Genomic DNA, 15,832 nt, shown 5'->3' with positions numbered 1-15,832 from the left:
ATATGTACAAAGCACAGTTTAACTGTAAATAAATAACTAGCCTGATGATAGACTTGAAAATACATCATGTCTGAGAGCTTCTAACAAGTCCTCCTTTACAGCCATCCTTTTTTGCTCTGCATCTTATGGATAAATATTTCATTGCAGAATTGCTTATAAAAACTACTGGCACCCAGTCCTAAAGATCTGCATTGTCATACTTCCCTGTGGCCCCTGCCTCTTCCTCCTCCTCTACATATACCAGTGCTTCCTAGTGTAAATACCTGAAGAATACAGCAAGCTTTTGGGTTCACTTTCAGCTACATATTATATACAATAATGCAGGTCTAGAAATTCATTATAAACACTCAGATAATATATTGGCACCACTGTAATTCATTAGGTCAGATTTCCCCCCCAAGAAACAGACTGACAAATCCATGTATAAGATCATTTTACCTGCCACCTCTTTCCAATGCAAACACAATTCCTTTCTTCTGAAAAGGAAGCAGTCTCTCTTTTAACTTTTCAGGTAGGTAAGACAGTCCTTTAATAACATCAAAATTTGAACAAGACGTTTGAAACGTGCAAGTCTCTTGGATGACAGTTGCCATGTTCAGCCTGACAAAAATTAAGAGATCCGATTTCAAAATGCCACTCAATATTCTCCACTACTTTTCAAGATAGCTTATATTTGAAAACAAAGTTGACTTCACATATTGTATCAATACTCACTAATAGGCAAAAAAAACATTGAGGTTTAAGAATGTATCTATAGCCAACAGATATTTCTATCAAAATTTAAAAAGCAGGGAAATTCAAACTGGAGATTATGTTCTATTTCTATTTTGGGTGCATTAACAGTTGAATCTGAAACTACAGTTTGATGTAAAATCAGACTGGTTAAAATATGTTGCTACTTAAGCAACAACTCTAGCTGTTGGAAAAAAAACAAACTTGGCCTGCCCAAGATTCATGTTTTAAGCCTGCTTAAACTGCTCCACTTAACGAAAGGTGGGCATCGCCAATTAAAAAAACAGAGCACACCTAGAATTTTGCTAGAATGTATTTCACCTCTCACTGTTCTACCTTGTGCAAACTCAGACACTCATCATGTCCACTGGAGACTATTCTGCAAAAGAGCCAAAGCCATTATTCCACAATTATTTCTGGAGTTTTTTTAGTGTTGCAAAGTGTTGCTGTACTTCACATATTCACAGAAACAGAAACAAAATAAAATGATTTACTATAGGAAACATCACTAAAATTGCAAAGTAAATCAAATATATTTAAAGTGACTATCTGAACAATATCAACTGTCTTAATATTGTTGCTGCCTCCCTGCTAAAACAAAATCAGCACAGCACTTGTGTCTTGTTTCTGTTATTTGGCTGACTGCATGTGTTGCCACCACTCCCCATATGCTCAGAAGCACGTTACCAAATTCTTCCAAGACACACAGAAAGTGGATTGGACTGTGAATGACCAACCCAAAGTGTGTTTGCATTTTTATAAATTTGTAGGGCAGTACAATATCTCAGAGAGGTCAGGTGTCCTGCTCCCCTGGTGCGTTCACTATAGCTGTCCAATTTCCCTGCTTTCTAAAGTTTGATAGAAATATCAGTTAGCTATAGATACGTTCTTAAACAGCAAGGTGTTTTTTTTTGCCTATTAGTGAATTTCTCTGCTTTTTAATCTGGGAGATAAGTTTGCTGAGAATGAATTGATCATTTGCATGCTTACTGAGTTCAGTGGGATTTACTCTCCTGCAATCATGCTTGTGTATGTGTTATGTGCCTTTAAGTCGATTATGACTTATGGCGATCCTATGAATCAGTGACCTCCACCAGCAACATGCAGTCAAAATTGCGTACAGTAGGGCCCCACTCATATGGCAGATTAGGTTCCAGACCCCCGCCGGAAAGCGAAAACTGCCGAAAAGCGGATCAGCTATAGCATGGGGGTCTGGAACCTAACCCACTGATCGCACCAGAGGAAGAGATCAGATCTTCCCCTCCTTGGGCGTGATCAGCTCCAGCGGGAGTCTGATCGCACCAGAAGAGAAGATCAGCTGTAGCACACTACAACTGATCTTCCCCTCCTCCGATGCCATCAGCTCAAGCTGGAGAGTCTGATCGCGCCAGAAAAGTGCGGGGAGCTCCACCCCCCCTCCAGCTGATTGCCCCGCTGGCACCGTATTAACGGAACGCCGAGAAGCAGGGCGCCGAGAAGCGGGGCCTTATTGTACAAAAATATGTTCATTAGGATAAATTCGTACTAAAATGCTGGAGAATTTTCAAGAGGATTTTTTTTAAAAGAAAAAAAGCATGCTTAGGATAGGTGAAACTGACCACAGGAGATGGGGAGGGGAGGAGGACAGGTTTGATCATTTGCATGCTTATTGAGTTCAGTGGGATTTACTCCCATCCAATCATGCTTAGGATACGTAAAACTGACCATGGGGGGGAGGGGAAGGAGGAAGAGACAAAGGGCTGGAGTGCGCAGGGGAGGAGTAAGAGGGGAAGAGGAAGAGAGAGGAGAGGACGAGAAAGGTAGGTCTGATCATTTGCATGTTTATTGAGTTCAATGGGATTTACCTCCATACAATCATGCGTAGGATAGGTGAAACTGACCATGGGGGGAGGAGGGGCAAGGAAGGGATTTGAAAGGGATGGGGGAGTAAGAGGGAGGGGCAGGGAAAGGTCAAAAGGAAGAGGATAGAAGGGAGGAGGAGGGGAGGGCAGGTTTGATCATTTTCATGCTTATTGAGTTCAGTGGGATTTACTCCTGTGCAATCCTGTTCGACTCCTTGGCCGTTGACCTATGGGGTCCCTCTGGGTTCAGTTTTGTCCCCCATGTTATTTAACATCTACATGAAACCGCTGGGAGAGATTGTCCGGGGGTTTGGTACCATCAGTATGCAGATGACACCCAACTCTATTTCTCCTTTCCACCTAAAGCCAAGGAAGCTGTCCTGGTCCTGAACCAGTGCCTGGCATCAGTGATGGACTGGATGAGGGCGAACAAATTGAAGCTCCAGACACTCTTGGATGAGACGATTATCTGGATCCATTTCAGTCGGGTATCAGGCCTGGTTTTGGCATGGAAACAGCCTTGGTCGCCCAGTATGATGACCTTTGTCGGGAGAGAGACAGGGGGAGTGTGACTCTGTTGATTCTCCTTGATCTCTCAGCAGCTTTCAATACCATCGACCATGATATCCTTCTGGGGAGACTAGCTGAGTTGGGAGTGGGAGGTACTGCATTGCAGTGGTTCCACTCCTACTTGGCAGGTCGCCTCCAGAAGGTGGTGCTTGGGGAACATTGCTTGGCACCCTGGACTCTCCAGTATGGGGTTCCGCAGGGGTCAGTTCTGTCCCCCATGCTGTTCAACATCTACATAAAACCATTGGGTGCGGTCATCCGGACCTTTGGAGTGCGTTGCCATCAGTATGCTGATGACACACAGCTCTATTTCTCCTTTTCATCATCTTCAGGTGAGGCTGTCAATGTGCTGAGCCAGTGCCTGGCTGTGACAATGGGCTGGATGAGGGCTAACAAACTGAGGCTCAATCCAGACAAGACTGAGATGCTGCTAGTGGGTGGTTCTTCTGACTGGATGGTGGATGTCCAACCTATCCTGGATGGGGTTGCACTCCCCCTGAAGGAGCAGGTTCGTAGCTTGGGGGTCCTCCTAGAACCATCTCTGTCACTTGAGGCTCAGGTAGCCTTGGTGGCACAGAGTGCCTTCTACCAACTACGTCCCTATCTGGACAGGGATAACCTGGCTTCAGTTGTCCATGTTCTGGTAACCTCCAAATTAGATTACTGCAATGCACTCTACTTGGGCTGCCTTTGAAGATAGTTCGGAAACTGCGGCTTGTGCAAAATGCAGCAGCCAGATTGGTAACAGGGACAAGACGGTCTGAACATATAAAACTGATTCTGGCCCGCTTGCATTGGCTGCCTGTATGTTTCCGAGCTCAATTCAAGGTGCTGATTTTGACCTATAAAGCCTTACACGGCTTGGGACAATACCTGATGGAACGCCTCTCCCGATACAAACCCACCTGTACACTACGGTCAAGATCAAAGGCCCTCCTCCGGGTGCCTACTTCAAGGGAAGCTCGGAGAGTGGCTACAAGGGAGAGGGCCTTCTCAGTGGTGGCCCCCAAATTATGGAATAATCTATGTGACGAGGTGTGCGTGGCACCAACACTGTTATCTTTTAACGCCAGGTCAACACTTTCCTCTTCTCCCAGGCATTTTAGCATGTGTTCTATATTGTTTTAAATTTTTAAATTGTGTTTTAAATTGTATATTTGTTTTAATGTTTTTGATTGCTGTAAACCGTCCAGAGAGCTTCGGCTATGGGACGGTATACAAGTGCAATAAATAAATAAATAAATAAATAAATAAATCCAGACAAGACAGAGGTGCTCCTGGTCAGTCGAAGGGCAGATCAGGGAATAGGGATTCAGCCTGTGCTGGATGGGCTTACACTCCCCCTGAAGACATAGGTTCGCAGTTTGGGTGTGCTCCTGGACTCAGCTCTGAACTTGGAGGTCCAGGTCTCGACCGTGGCCAGGAGTGCCTTTGACCAGTTAAGACTAGTGCGCCAGCTGCGCCCGTTCCTGGAAATGCCTGATTTGACTATGGTGATGCATGCCTTAGTTACATACCGTTTAGACTACTGTAACGCGCTCTATGTGGGGCTGCCTTTGAAGACTGCTCGGAAACTTAAACTGGTACAAAGAGCTGCAGCCAGAGTATAAACAGGGGCTGGTTACAGGGACCATACAACTCCCTTGTTACAACAGCTCTACTGGCTGCCAGTTTGTTTCCGGTCACAATTCAAAGTGCTGGTTTTGACCTATAAAGCCCTATACGCCCCAGGTCCAGGCTGTTTGTCAGACCGTATCTCCCTATATGAGCCTGCCTGGGCCCTGAGATCTTCAGGAGAGGCCCTTCTCTCAGTCCCAACACCCTCGCAAGTGCGATTGGTGGGGACGCAAGATAGGGCCTTCTCGGTGGCTGCTCCTAGGTTCTGGAACTCCCTTCCTAGGGAGGCAAGAATGGCCCCCTCCTTGCCATCCTTCTGTCGGCAAGTAAAGACTTTTTTATTCCGACAGGCTTTTCGGATAGAAGGTGTTTAGGATTGGGCTTTACAAGGCTTGTTTTATTGTTTTATATTATTATTTGTATTACTTTAAATTGTTTTTAGATTTTTAAGTGCCTTTCACGGTTTTAAGGTTGTGCATAGTTTAATTGTATTTTAATCGTATGTTTTTAACTACATGTAGTTCTATTTGTAAGCCGCCCTGAGTTCCAGTTTGGAAAAAGGGCGGGGTAAAAATAAAGTTTCAATTCAATTCAATTCATGCTTAGGATAGGTGAAACTGACTTGGGGGAGGGAGGGGGGAGGAGGGAGGAAAGGGGAGAGGATGAGATTGGGTGGGGGGCACTGGACAGAAGGCTAGCCCAGCTCCTTTCCAAAAAGAAAACATTGTGAACAGTATCATTGTTTTTCAGTGTTTCCCCAACCTTTTTATTCTATAGCAGGCACATGTAGTCTCCCACCCAAATTCAAACCAAAGTTGTCCTTGGCCACATCCACACCAGACCTTTATTTCACTTTAGATAGTCATGGCTTCTCCCAAAGAATCTTGGGAAATGTAATTAGTGAAGCATCCTGAGAGTTGCTAGGAGACGCCTTGTTCCCCTCACAGAGCGTCGATCACAGTGGCTGACTGTTAAACTACTCTGGCCATTGAGGCTCTGTCAGGGGAATAGGAGTCTCCTAACAACTTTCAGCACCTTTCACAAACTACGCTTCCTAGGATTCTTTGGGGGAAGACATGACTGACTGAAGTGAAAAAATGTCTGGCATGGGTGTGGCCCCCTCATTAGCCAAGCCCAGCAGCTGTGAGTCTGTCTTTTCGAACACTGACTGTTGGTTCTTACTGAGCATGCCCGTACATCATTGACTCCAATGCTAAATTTCTTAAATTAATTAAAAATTGGCCCCACCTTTTTTAAACTTTTAAACTGCAGAAGCTGAAAGTCAGAGTACGGGACAAGGTCAGTAATAAAGATTACAGGTACTTGGTGAACATGGCTCATTTTTAATTAATTTCAACAAATTATGAGAACACTGATAGAAAAAAGCCCAAAAGGGGTCTGTGTTTTCTCTCTCTCCCATTTTACACTTTGAGCTCTCGATTCTGTCTGACTGTTTTGTGTATTGCCATGATATTTAGAGGGTTGTTAAGCAAGCGCTTCTGAGTTTAGGACTATACTTCTTATAAGATTTTGTTTTGAAATGAGCTTATGGGAAGCATCAGAATGGCATGGGGGTATTTTCAATTTAACATTGTGGAATGCAAAAAATCCATGCTGGCTATAGTATACAGCCACTCTCATGGCTGTACAATTGTATTGCAGGCACAATCTGTGGATAGGTATTGTTGATGGGTATTACTTCCCCCCTCCCCATGACACATTAGCAGGTCTCCTACCTCACAGATTGGGCACAACTGTCTTAGATGTTGCAGTGTACTGGAAGCACAGTGGAAGAACTAGAAAAGTCCCCAGATAAGGCAGACCCTGACCAATTCCAAGTCTGCATCATAACACAATTGCGATAGGTCTCTGAGTTGCCTAAGGCTCTGAACTAGTTACTATACCAATTACATTACAATTGTTTTAGTACAGCAACAGAAAAGGGTTGTTTTTTCAAACTAAGGGCAGTATCATTTGATGAGATGTCTTGATGTTTTTAGAGAAGGAAAGCCACCTTTATTATTTACATCAAATACATCAGGCATTAAAACTCTAATCTCATTTGGAAGCCGCTCCCAACTGTATTATGTAAGCTTGGATCACTGACTTTTATAATCTATAATAATTAATCAATCTTCTTATATGTAATTGTGCAGCATCCTGATGCACATCTAGGTTCATGGGATGAAATCTAGTGTCTTTGAAAAACATCACCACAGATGGCAATATTGGTTCACCTCAAATATAACACAGGATGATCAGATTGGGCTTTGAAAAGGATTGTCTAAATGTCTATTATATAAACATTATATTGAGGATGTAACATTGCCTGGACAGTCTATGACAGAATCTAAAATTCCTGTTGAGTTCTTTTTAGATTCAGTTCTGGACAACTTAGGAACATTGGAAGCTGCCTCATACAAAGTGAGGCCATTGGTCCATCAAGCTCGATACTGTCGACCATGACTGGCAGTGGCTCCCCAAGATTTCAGACTAGGGTCTTTCCCAGTCCTACTTGGATTGAACCTGAGACATTTTGCATGTGTTCAACCACTGATTATACAGCCACAAGACTGGCTGTATACTATAATTAACATGGATTTTTCACATTCCGCAATATTAAATTGAAAATACCCCCATGCCATTCTGATGCTTCCCATAAGCTCATTTCAAAACAAAACCTTACAAAACTTAGTCCTGAACTCAGAAACGCTTGCTTAACAACCGTCTAAATTTTCATAGTGATACACAAAACAATCAGAGAGAATCCAGAGCTCTAAGTGTAGAAAGAGAGAGAAAAAAACCAGACCCCTTTTGGACTTTTTTGTCGGAGTTCTCATAATCAGTTGAAATTAATTAAAAATGACCCATGTTCACCAATCCTATTACTGACCTTGCCCCATACTCTGACCTTCATCTTCTGCCGTTTAAAAGTTTAAAAAAATGCCTAGCTGATTTTAATTAACTGTTTAAAATTTAACATTAAAGTCAATGATAAGCCTGGGCATACTAAGTAAGAACCAACTGTCAGTGTTCTAAAGGCCTAATCACAGCTGCTGGGCTTGCCTAATCACAGCTGCTGGGCTTGCCTAATCAGGGGACCACACCTATGCCAGACCTTTATTTTACAGTCATGGCTTTCCCCAAAGAAATCCTGGGAACTGTAGTTTGTGAAGGATGCTGAGAGGAGACCTCTATTCCCCTGACAGAGCTTCAGTGGCAAAAGTGTTTGAACAGTCAGCCGCTCTGATTGAAGGTCTGTGAGGGGAACAGGGCGTCTCCTAGCAACTCTCAGCACCCTTCACTAGCTACACTTCCCAGGATTTTCTGGGAGAAACCATGACTAAAGTGAAATAAAGGTCTAGTATGGATGTGGCTAGGGACAGCTTTGGTTTAAATTTGGGTGAGAGACTACATGTGCCTGCTGTAGAATAAGAAGGTGGAGGAAATGCTGAAAAAGAATGATACGGTTCACAATGTTTTCCTCTTGGAAAGGAAAGGAGCTTCCCTCCTGCCCAGTGTCCACCCTCCCTGTCTCCTCTGCTCCCCCCCCTTCCTCTTCCCCCAGGTCAGTTGCATCAATCCTAAGCATGATTGTACAGGAGTAAATCCAAACCTGCCCTCCCATCCTGCTATCCCCTCCCTCTTGCCCCTTCTCTCTCCCTTCCTGATCCCCTTTCAATCCCCTCCTCCTCTTTCCTGTCCCCTCCGCCCCTGTCAGTTGTACCTATCCTAACCATGACTGCACAGGAGTATAACCCACTGAATTCAATAAGCAAACAAATTATCAAACCTGTCCTCCCCATCTCCTCCCTCCCATCACCTCCCTTTTGCCCCTTCCCTCCCTCTTCCTTCACCCGCTTCCAATCCCCTCCTTCCCCCTCCCCCTCTCTCCCCTTTCCTCCTTCCCTCTACTCTGCCCTCCCCCTCCTCCTCCCCCATAGTGAGTTTTGCCTATCCTAGCCATGACTGCACCGGAGTAAATCACACTGAACTCAATGGGCATTGAAATGATCAGATCTGCCTTTCCCTCCCTCCCCCTCTCCTCTTGATTCCTCCTCTCCTGCCCTTTTCCTTTTTCCTCCTCTCCTGCCCACTCAAGCCCTCCCTGTCCATGGTCAGTTTACCTATCCTTTGAATTGGGTTAGGCTATTGCTTGGTGCAATCTCAAATCATAACCACTATCTCTGTGGAAACAAAAAACCCAGCAGTTGTGTGTTTCTGTCTCCAGCTCTAAACAGAACCCACACAGGTCTTCTTGTGGTAACATAAGGGGAAAAAAAACCAAGAGATTAAATTTAGGTATTACTTGTCTGTTCCTTCATCCTTTATGGAAACCTGAGATCTTTTTGCACAGCCCCTAACGCACCTGAGGCCACCACTGAACTTAATGGGGCTTGTTTCTGAATAGATATGCATTGCATTGTAGAATATTTTCCCCAATCCACCTTCTCTACTACCTAAATAAGAAAGTGTATGGGGGGAGGGCGCGGAGAGATCCACCTTTCTGCCACACTTTAAAGTGCGGACTAGGACCTCAACAATAATTTGTTACTTAATTAATCAGTCTAGGCCGCGTGCTCAAACCACGCACCGTCTTACTGTAGATTTGTAACAGTACCTAATGATTCTCACTAATTTAGAACAATTGCTATGCCCTAGCTACGCTGACTAATCACTTTTCCACTTCCTACACCTCGAAACGAAACCTAGTTTACCACGGAACAACACGTACAATCACACACGCTCCTCACCAAGACTGATTTTCTCATCCGTGTAGCAATCGCAGCGGCTACTTCTCCTGCCACAGCAGCCGCAACGAATATGTTTTTCGCGCTCAAACGCGGCGGAAGTGACTTTCTAAGAGCAGGGTTGACGCACACATACTTACGAAAAGACTGTCTGCATGGACGCGTGGGGAGAAAAAGATTAAAATGGTGGGCCTCCACGTGTTTATAATCATTCACCGCCACCCCAGTACCGTTATGGCCAAACGCAGAGAAATGCAAAGAAGTCCTGTTTCCCTCTTACAGGAAATAGTATTTCTCAAGCTTATGCATTCATCGTCTTTCACTATAACTCCCCCCCTCCTCCACGCTGTCCCTTCGTGAGCATATGCTAGGGAAAGCAACGAAAGATCGCGAATGTTTTGTGCTGCTGATATAAGTTCATGTGTGCAAAAAATGCGCTGGGAATGGGAAACTGCAGAATAGAGACACCAATCGGCTTGGAGGGTTTGTGAACAGATTAGAGGTTTTGAAGGGATTTACTCCGCGTGACCAAGGCTGCAATCCAATGCACACTTACCCATTGAACCCAATGGAGTTTACTTCTAAGTAGATATGTATTGGATTGCAGCCTTAGGCTAGGATGAAGCCCCACTTAACGCAGCTAGAGTCGCTTCTGAATATACATGTTAAAAAGCATAAGTATCTGTACAATACTTTTAACGGCGCAGTCCTATCCATATTTACACCGTGGTTAAACCAACGGGCTTATTCTTAGATAACTGCGCGTTAGAATTGCAGGGCAATCTCACGACGCCTTTTAAAAGGTTACAGCAAAGATGTAAAGCGTATTTTGACCACCCTTTCAAGTAATACAAGCTCATGGGTGAAATGGCGATCCTAATTCTGGTTAGCCGTTGTTGTAAAAGCGCATGGGTGGTAATGGGTGGCCTGTAAAAAGCGACGGGTTGTGTGGGTATTCATTGCCTGTCTTGGGATTCCAGTGGGGGCGCGTATGGAAGGAGATCTGATGAGAATGGGAATGGATGGATGATGCTTGGTGCTGTGGAAATGTCAGGCCCATTTCGACAACATGAAGTAAGTAAACACATTGCGCGCTCACACACAACACAAACAAACTTTTTTGGCACCTTAAAGACCAACAGCTATATTCAGTAGCGTAGTGGCAAATTTAAAAGTGAAGGGTCCCTTCATATCACAGCCATGCACCTCCCTGCTTTTTTGCTGCTTGGTTGAGAATGATACCCTTTGGTAATGCCTTCTCCCACAACTACAGATATCCTTTGGAGCCAATAAACATGACAGGGGAGAGCATTAGCTACTGTAAAGAGTCTTCTCAATGGCTGACTCACCTTTTACTCTGATTGGCTCTAGACAGCAGGAAAGGACAAAAGCATGTTAGAAGAGTCTTCTCAGTGGCTAACACACTCCCCTTTTATGCTGATTGGCCCATAGAATGCTGGAAACATAGGGACCCTGCTCCCCCAAAAATAGGGGGTCTAAGACCCCCAAGACCCTGGGCGACTACAACCATGGCTATATTAAGGCATAAGCTTTCGTGAACTAGCGGTAAGAAATCTCAAAAAGGTTTTAAGGTCCTCCTTGTTTTTGCTGTAAGCGACCAACGCAGCTTCGCCTCTGGAATGTAATACATAAAATGCATTGGGAAGTAAGAATCTAGAGTAGCAATAAATGATAGGTCGGGATGGAGTGGGATTAGCGAGTGCAGCCTTTTCGGGATACTGAGTAGGGCAGGGCGACCGTATGTATGTTTAGTTAGTAATAAGACCCACTGAATTCAGTACGATTCAGTAAAATTGCAGCCTGTTAGAATGAAACATACAACGCATGCCGGACAGGTTATAGTGCTAATGAGCTTCTAGCAGGCAATTAGACAAGCATACCCATAGAGACAAGCTGAGGTACGTGGGGTACTTTTACCTAAGAATTCATTGCGGTGACAGGAGGAGGGGCCTGTTAACCGTGGCGGGAGGATAACTTAGGTCACAGGACGTAATGATGGGGCAGTGCAAATAAGGGGAACATAGGACTGCAAGGAGTAGAGCTTTTAGATTTCAGAGCAGCAGCAGCACCTCTGATCGGAAAAAGAGTTCTAAGCAGAGCTGCTACACTAAATACTACAACTCCCAGCATGCCTAGCTTCATGAAACCATTAATAATGGCTGAGGTGGTGTTGAAATGATTCCTGGGATTTGTGGTCCTTCCTCCGTTGGATATTAATTGCTGTTGATGAGCCAGAGGACTTGCCCGCGGCATATTCGTCTAAGCGGCCACAGAGAGAAGTTAAAGAAGTCGAGCCATTTCAGAAACTACCAGAAAGGCCACCTATATTAGAGCCTGGGGCCGCCAGTCATCTGAAAGCTGTGATACCAGTGGTCATAGGCACATCAATAGGTGGGGCTTCCGTATGCCGGTCTTCTAAGCAGCACTCAGATCTCCCATTGGTAAATTCGAGCCGTCGCTCGGCTTAAGGTGCGGCTTTTAATTGGCTAGGAGTGCCTCACCGGGGCGTTTTTTCTGCGTGGGCAGAATATTGGGCCACTCAGCGGGCGGCTACAGGGCAGAGGAGGCGTGCTTTAGGCGCGGAATGGCTAGACGAGACGGCAGTCATCGGTATGGAGTGCTGTGATTGGTTGACGGAACCCGTAGAGGGCAGTTCTCTATGGTACCCGCGGCAGCAGCAGGAGGAGCTGGAGCCGCTGTTGGGGGCCGGTGATGGGGTTAATTTCCCCTCGTGCGTGAAGTCCCCTTCGCGAGCCGGCCTTGCCGTGGCCTTCATCCCCTCCCCCTTTCCACCTGTCTGCCCGGTCGTCAGGCTCGCTCCACTGCGGTAAGTTTTTCCCTCCCTCCCTCAGTTCCATTATGAATAACCATCCCCGCTTTTCCTTTTCTCTCCTCCGCTTCTTCCTCCGTGCTCTGCAAAAAGGCTTGGAACCCCGAGTGGCTGTGGCGGGCGCTTGGCCCGTTCCAGGCGAGTGTGTGTGAGTGGCTGGTCTGTCCTTTGCACCAGCGCTACCACCATGCCAGTTTTCCCTGGGCCTGCATTGGACGGAAGTGCGCGCAAGCCTCGTGGATGCAATTGGTGCAGTTACGCCCCCGGGCCTTACAGTGATGGGGGGAAGTGACCGCCCCCAGGGCAGGGGATGCCGTGGTTCTACTAGCCCCGGGCTTGCAGCGTTTCCCATTCCAGTCGAGGTCCGTGGGTGCAAATACACCAGTTCGTGTTTTGAATATAATCATTGCTCTCTGATCATCAAATATAATCATCAGTTGCTGATAGCAGCTTTTTTATAATATCCCCCAAGGCAGGAATTATAATCTGAGGGCCTGCAGTGGGAGAAATCCCTGCCGCCCCCCCCCCGTGGGTGCAGTCCTGTTACTCTCACAGGATTATATTTGTGTCTCTTTGTCATTCTCTGTCAAAAAGGAAGTGGGTCCAGCAATGGATGCAAATGCATATACTCTTGGGACCTGCAGTGATTAACCATCTTTCTTTCCCTATGAAGCATTGATTCCTCCTGAAACGGTTAAAGAAATGCCTGGTTAAAGGCTGTGGGTATGGTTTTGTTCCTAGGCTTCATGTGATCCTGATACGTGGATGAAGCTACATATGCAGTTTCCTACCTGTTCCAAGGCTACTGGGCATAATGGTACTTTGAGGTGTGTAATTAAAATACCTACACCACAAGATCCATAGGGAATGGGATGTTTGTATATCATTTGACTCATGGGTGGTGTTTATATAAGTTACAAGCTTCGAGATTGCTATTGAGGGTGGCCTCTTTTGAACAGTGCCTGCAGGATGTATCCATCTTCCAAGGCTGTATATGAAAATCATGAGACCTCTAGTAGTAGAGGTAGAGCTATATACTCTCATTAGAAAATATTGCTGTACATAAGATTCTGAAGGATGCAATGAAAGACAACGTTTGTCTTTTTCTACCTACTCTCATAGGCCTGGTGGGTGATGGGGGCAAGAAGTTCTGTATGCTTTAACTAAGGACAATGGCTTGAGTTTGTGGGTGCCAGGTAGTGTTAGTTTCCCTGCTTTACTTGAAGACATATTCCTACCAACCTCAAAGTTGGTAAGCACAGCTATGCCACCAGAGCCTGAAACAATGCACAATGCCTGTCTAATACGAAGCACTGTGTACTTGCACCCTTAGTATGTATTATGGTGTAAATGCTTTCTTTGCCTGTGGATACGTATTGCCTGTGGATACGTAGGGTCCTGAAGTGGTATTCAGTGCCTGTCATCCTTGGAGTATGCCCACTGAAGTTAATAGACATGACTAACTTAGGTTTATAAATTTCAGTGCATCTCCTCTGTATAGGACAATTGAATACAACCCCTGTTCACTCCCAAAATAGTTTGTAGTATATTATTGGCTGGTTTTAAAAATATGTACATGAATAAAGGAACATTGATTAAAAACCAAATATACCCTAACTCCTATTTATGTCTATTTTGCATTCATTTGGTTTTATCTCTGTGGACTTTTTTTTCCTTAAAAAAAATGCAAAAAGGATTTTAGTTGGGCTGACTGGTCTAGGATATATCGTCTAACTTATTTTGTATCAATAGAATATGTTCATTTTAAAAAATGTAAGTTCCTTAAAGTGTATGAGTAATGAATAATTTCATGTTCCCAAGATAATGCTATCTTTAGGACCTGTATAAGTAATCCCAGCTTGTCCTATGCTGTGATACAAGGCGGAAAACGTTCTGTTTCTAAAAATGCATCGTTTCATGAAATTAATGAGTATCATAAAATGCTTGTCAAATTGGGGAGTTTCAAATTTGTAATTTGTTTTACTAAGTTTGGGGGACCTGAAAATAATATGAATATTAACATTATGGTAAATATTTTTCAGTGCCTTCATTTCCCCTCTTAAAATTAAATGAGAGTACATGCTGTTGAGTTGTCTTAAAATATTTACAAGTATTTCAAGTAAAGTTTTGGATTTGTTTTTAAAATAACATTTGGATCACATTAAGTACGATTGATTGTATCTGAGTCAAATATTTTGGCTTTTTCAAGGACCTTATAGATACATAAATTAACATGTTGCAGAGTTTGAGTTACATTGACTAAATTTAAGTAACATGTTAAATTGGATACCATTTGAGTTTTGGATATTGGATCATTTTCTGATTCAAAATTTTCCAGAAAACTCACATCACTGCCTGCAATCAGGGTTCCTCTTCCTATAATAATAATAATAATAATAATAATAATAATAATAATAATAATAATAATAATAATAATAATAATAATAATAATTTTTACCCTCCTTTCACTCAGAGGTCCCAGAGCGGGTTAGAACAGTTTGAAAACGCATAATTCAGAGATGATAGCCAAATTATTTTTTAAGTGGAAGAGGGGTCTGTATGGACTATCATGGATGTTAGGGAAACCCAAGTACGAGAGCATATTGGAGGTGTGCAAGGTAGTTTGAGTGTTGATGTTTCTTAGAATGCTTGATAGAGAAGAAAGGGTATTTTGTGATGCTGTCAGAAGCTTTGCTCAAAAGCAAGAGGAATGGAATTATTATAATTACTATATTTCCTATACCCCAACCTTCTTCATGAGAGCCAGGGCATCTAATAAAGATACAGTATTAAATAAAAGTGGAACCATAATAGAAAATACAATATACTCTGGTTTCCTAGTGAGAGAGATGGAGTCTTTATAGAGTGGCTGAAATACCCACATACCTGATCCATCTTAGATATTACAGTGATAGGATCCGAGCATTTTTTATGGCATAAGCAATTTTAAATGATTGGTATATTGTGCCCTGTGTATTTTAGAAGCTTTTTTGTCTGATACAAAATATATTCTACACTTGCATTACATTTATGTTACTGAAATACACTAATCTTATCTGAAGTATTCTTGAAGTCATCTTGATATCCAGTCTGAACTGGGTTTGAAGAGGAGCATGTTCTGTAGCACTTGCAAAATTGGATTGTATTTTATTAAGTTAGATATACTTTTAGTGCCTTTGCAATTCTGGTTTTGCTTTAAAACTGAGAGCTGTAGTATGGCCACAGCATTATAGGGTTGAATTAGTCTTTAAAAATTTCATATATATATTAAAGATAATGTACCATCGTTGCTTAGTGTTTACAGTAATTCTATTCAGCAAGAGCTTACATCAGGTTTAAAATTTACAGAAAGTTATTAGCTTAAATTCGGCTTTAATATTTTCATGGCTGTAAAGATTCTATGTTTTGTTTTAATGGCATCGTCGGTTGTGGCATTTTTGCCAAACAGCTGGACAGTGTGGTTTTGCCTT

General features: G+C 43.6%; 2 protein-coding genes across 14 annotated transcripts in view; one reads left to right on the top strand and one right to left on the bottom strand.

Annotated features, from left to right (window-relative positions):
• The window catches only part of ZRANB3 (zinc finger RANBP2-type containing 3), a 72,412-nt gene extending 62,526 nt beyond the window's left edge, over positions 1-9,886 (bottom strand). The window contains exons 1-2 of one of the 5 annotated variants that reach the window (XM_061608921.1): positions 9,652-9,886; positions 439-600 (exon numbers count right to left, since the gene is read on the bottom strand). In XM_061608921.1, coding sequence (XP_061464905.1) covers positions 439-600; positions 9,652-9,668 — 179 coding nt within the window. In that variant the 5' untranslated portion in view covers positions 9,669-9,886. The other 4 variants (XM_061608923.1, XM_061608922.1, XM_061608924.1 and 1 more) reach the window with 4 other exon arrangements.
• A 2,264-nt stretch (positions 9,887-12,150) lies between these two features.
• The window catches only part of R3HDM1 (R3H domain containing 1), a 149,245-nt gene continuing 145,563 nt past the window's right edge, over positions 12,151-15,832 (top strand). For 3 of the 9 annotated variants that reach the window (XM_061608917.1, XM_061608918.1, XM_061608916.1), the window contains exon 1: positions 12,152-12,359. The gene's annotated coding sequence lies outside the window, so the exon portion shown is untranslated. Of the gene's footprint in view, positions 12,360-13,103; positions 13,190-15,832 lie in introns of all 9 variants that reach the window. The other 6 variants (XM_061608914.1, XM_061608912.1, XM_061608910.1 and 3 more) reach the window with 4 other exon arrangements.

The sequence above is a fragment of the Rhineura floridana genome, chromosome 2 (genome assembly GCF_030035675.1).
Source record: "Rhineura floridana isolate rRhiFlo1 chromosome 2, rRhiFlo1.hap2, whole genome shotgun sequence".
Lineage (NCBI taxonomy): Eukaryota > Metazoa > Chordata > Lepidosauria > Squamata > Rhineuridae > Rhineura > Rhineura floridana.
The sequence above is the reverse complement of the archived record's forward strand: the minus strand, read 5'-3'. Positions and strand labels throughout refer to the sequence as shown.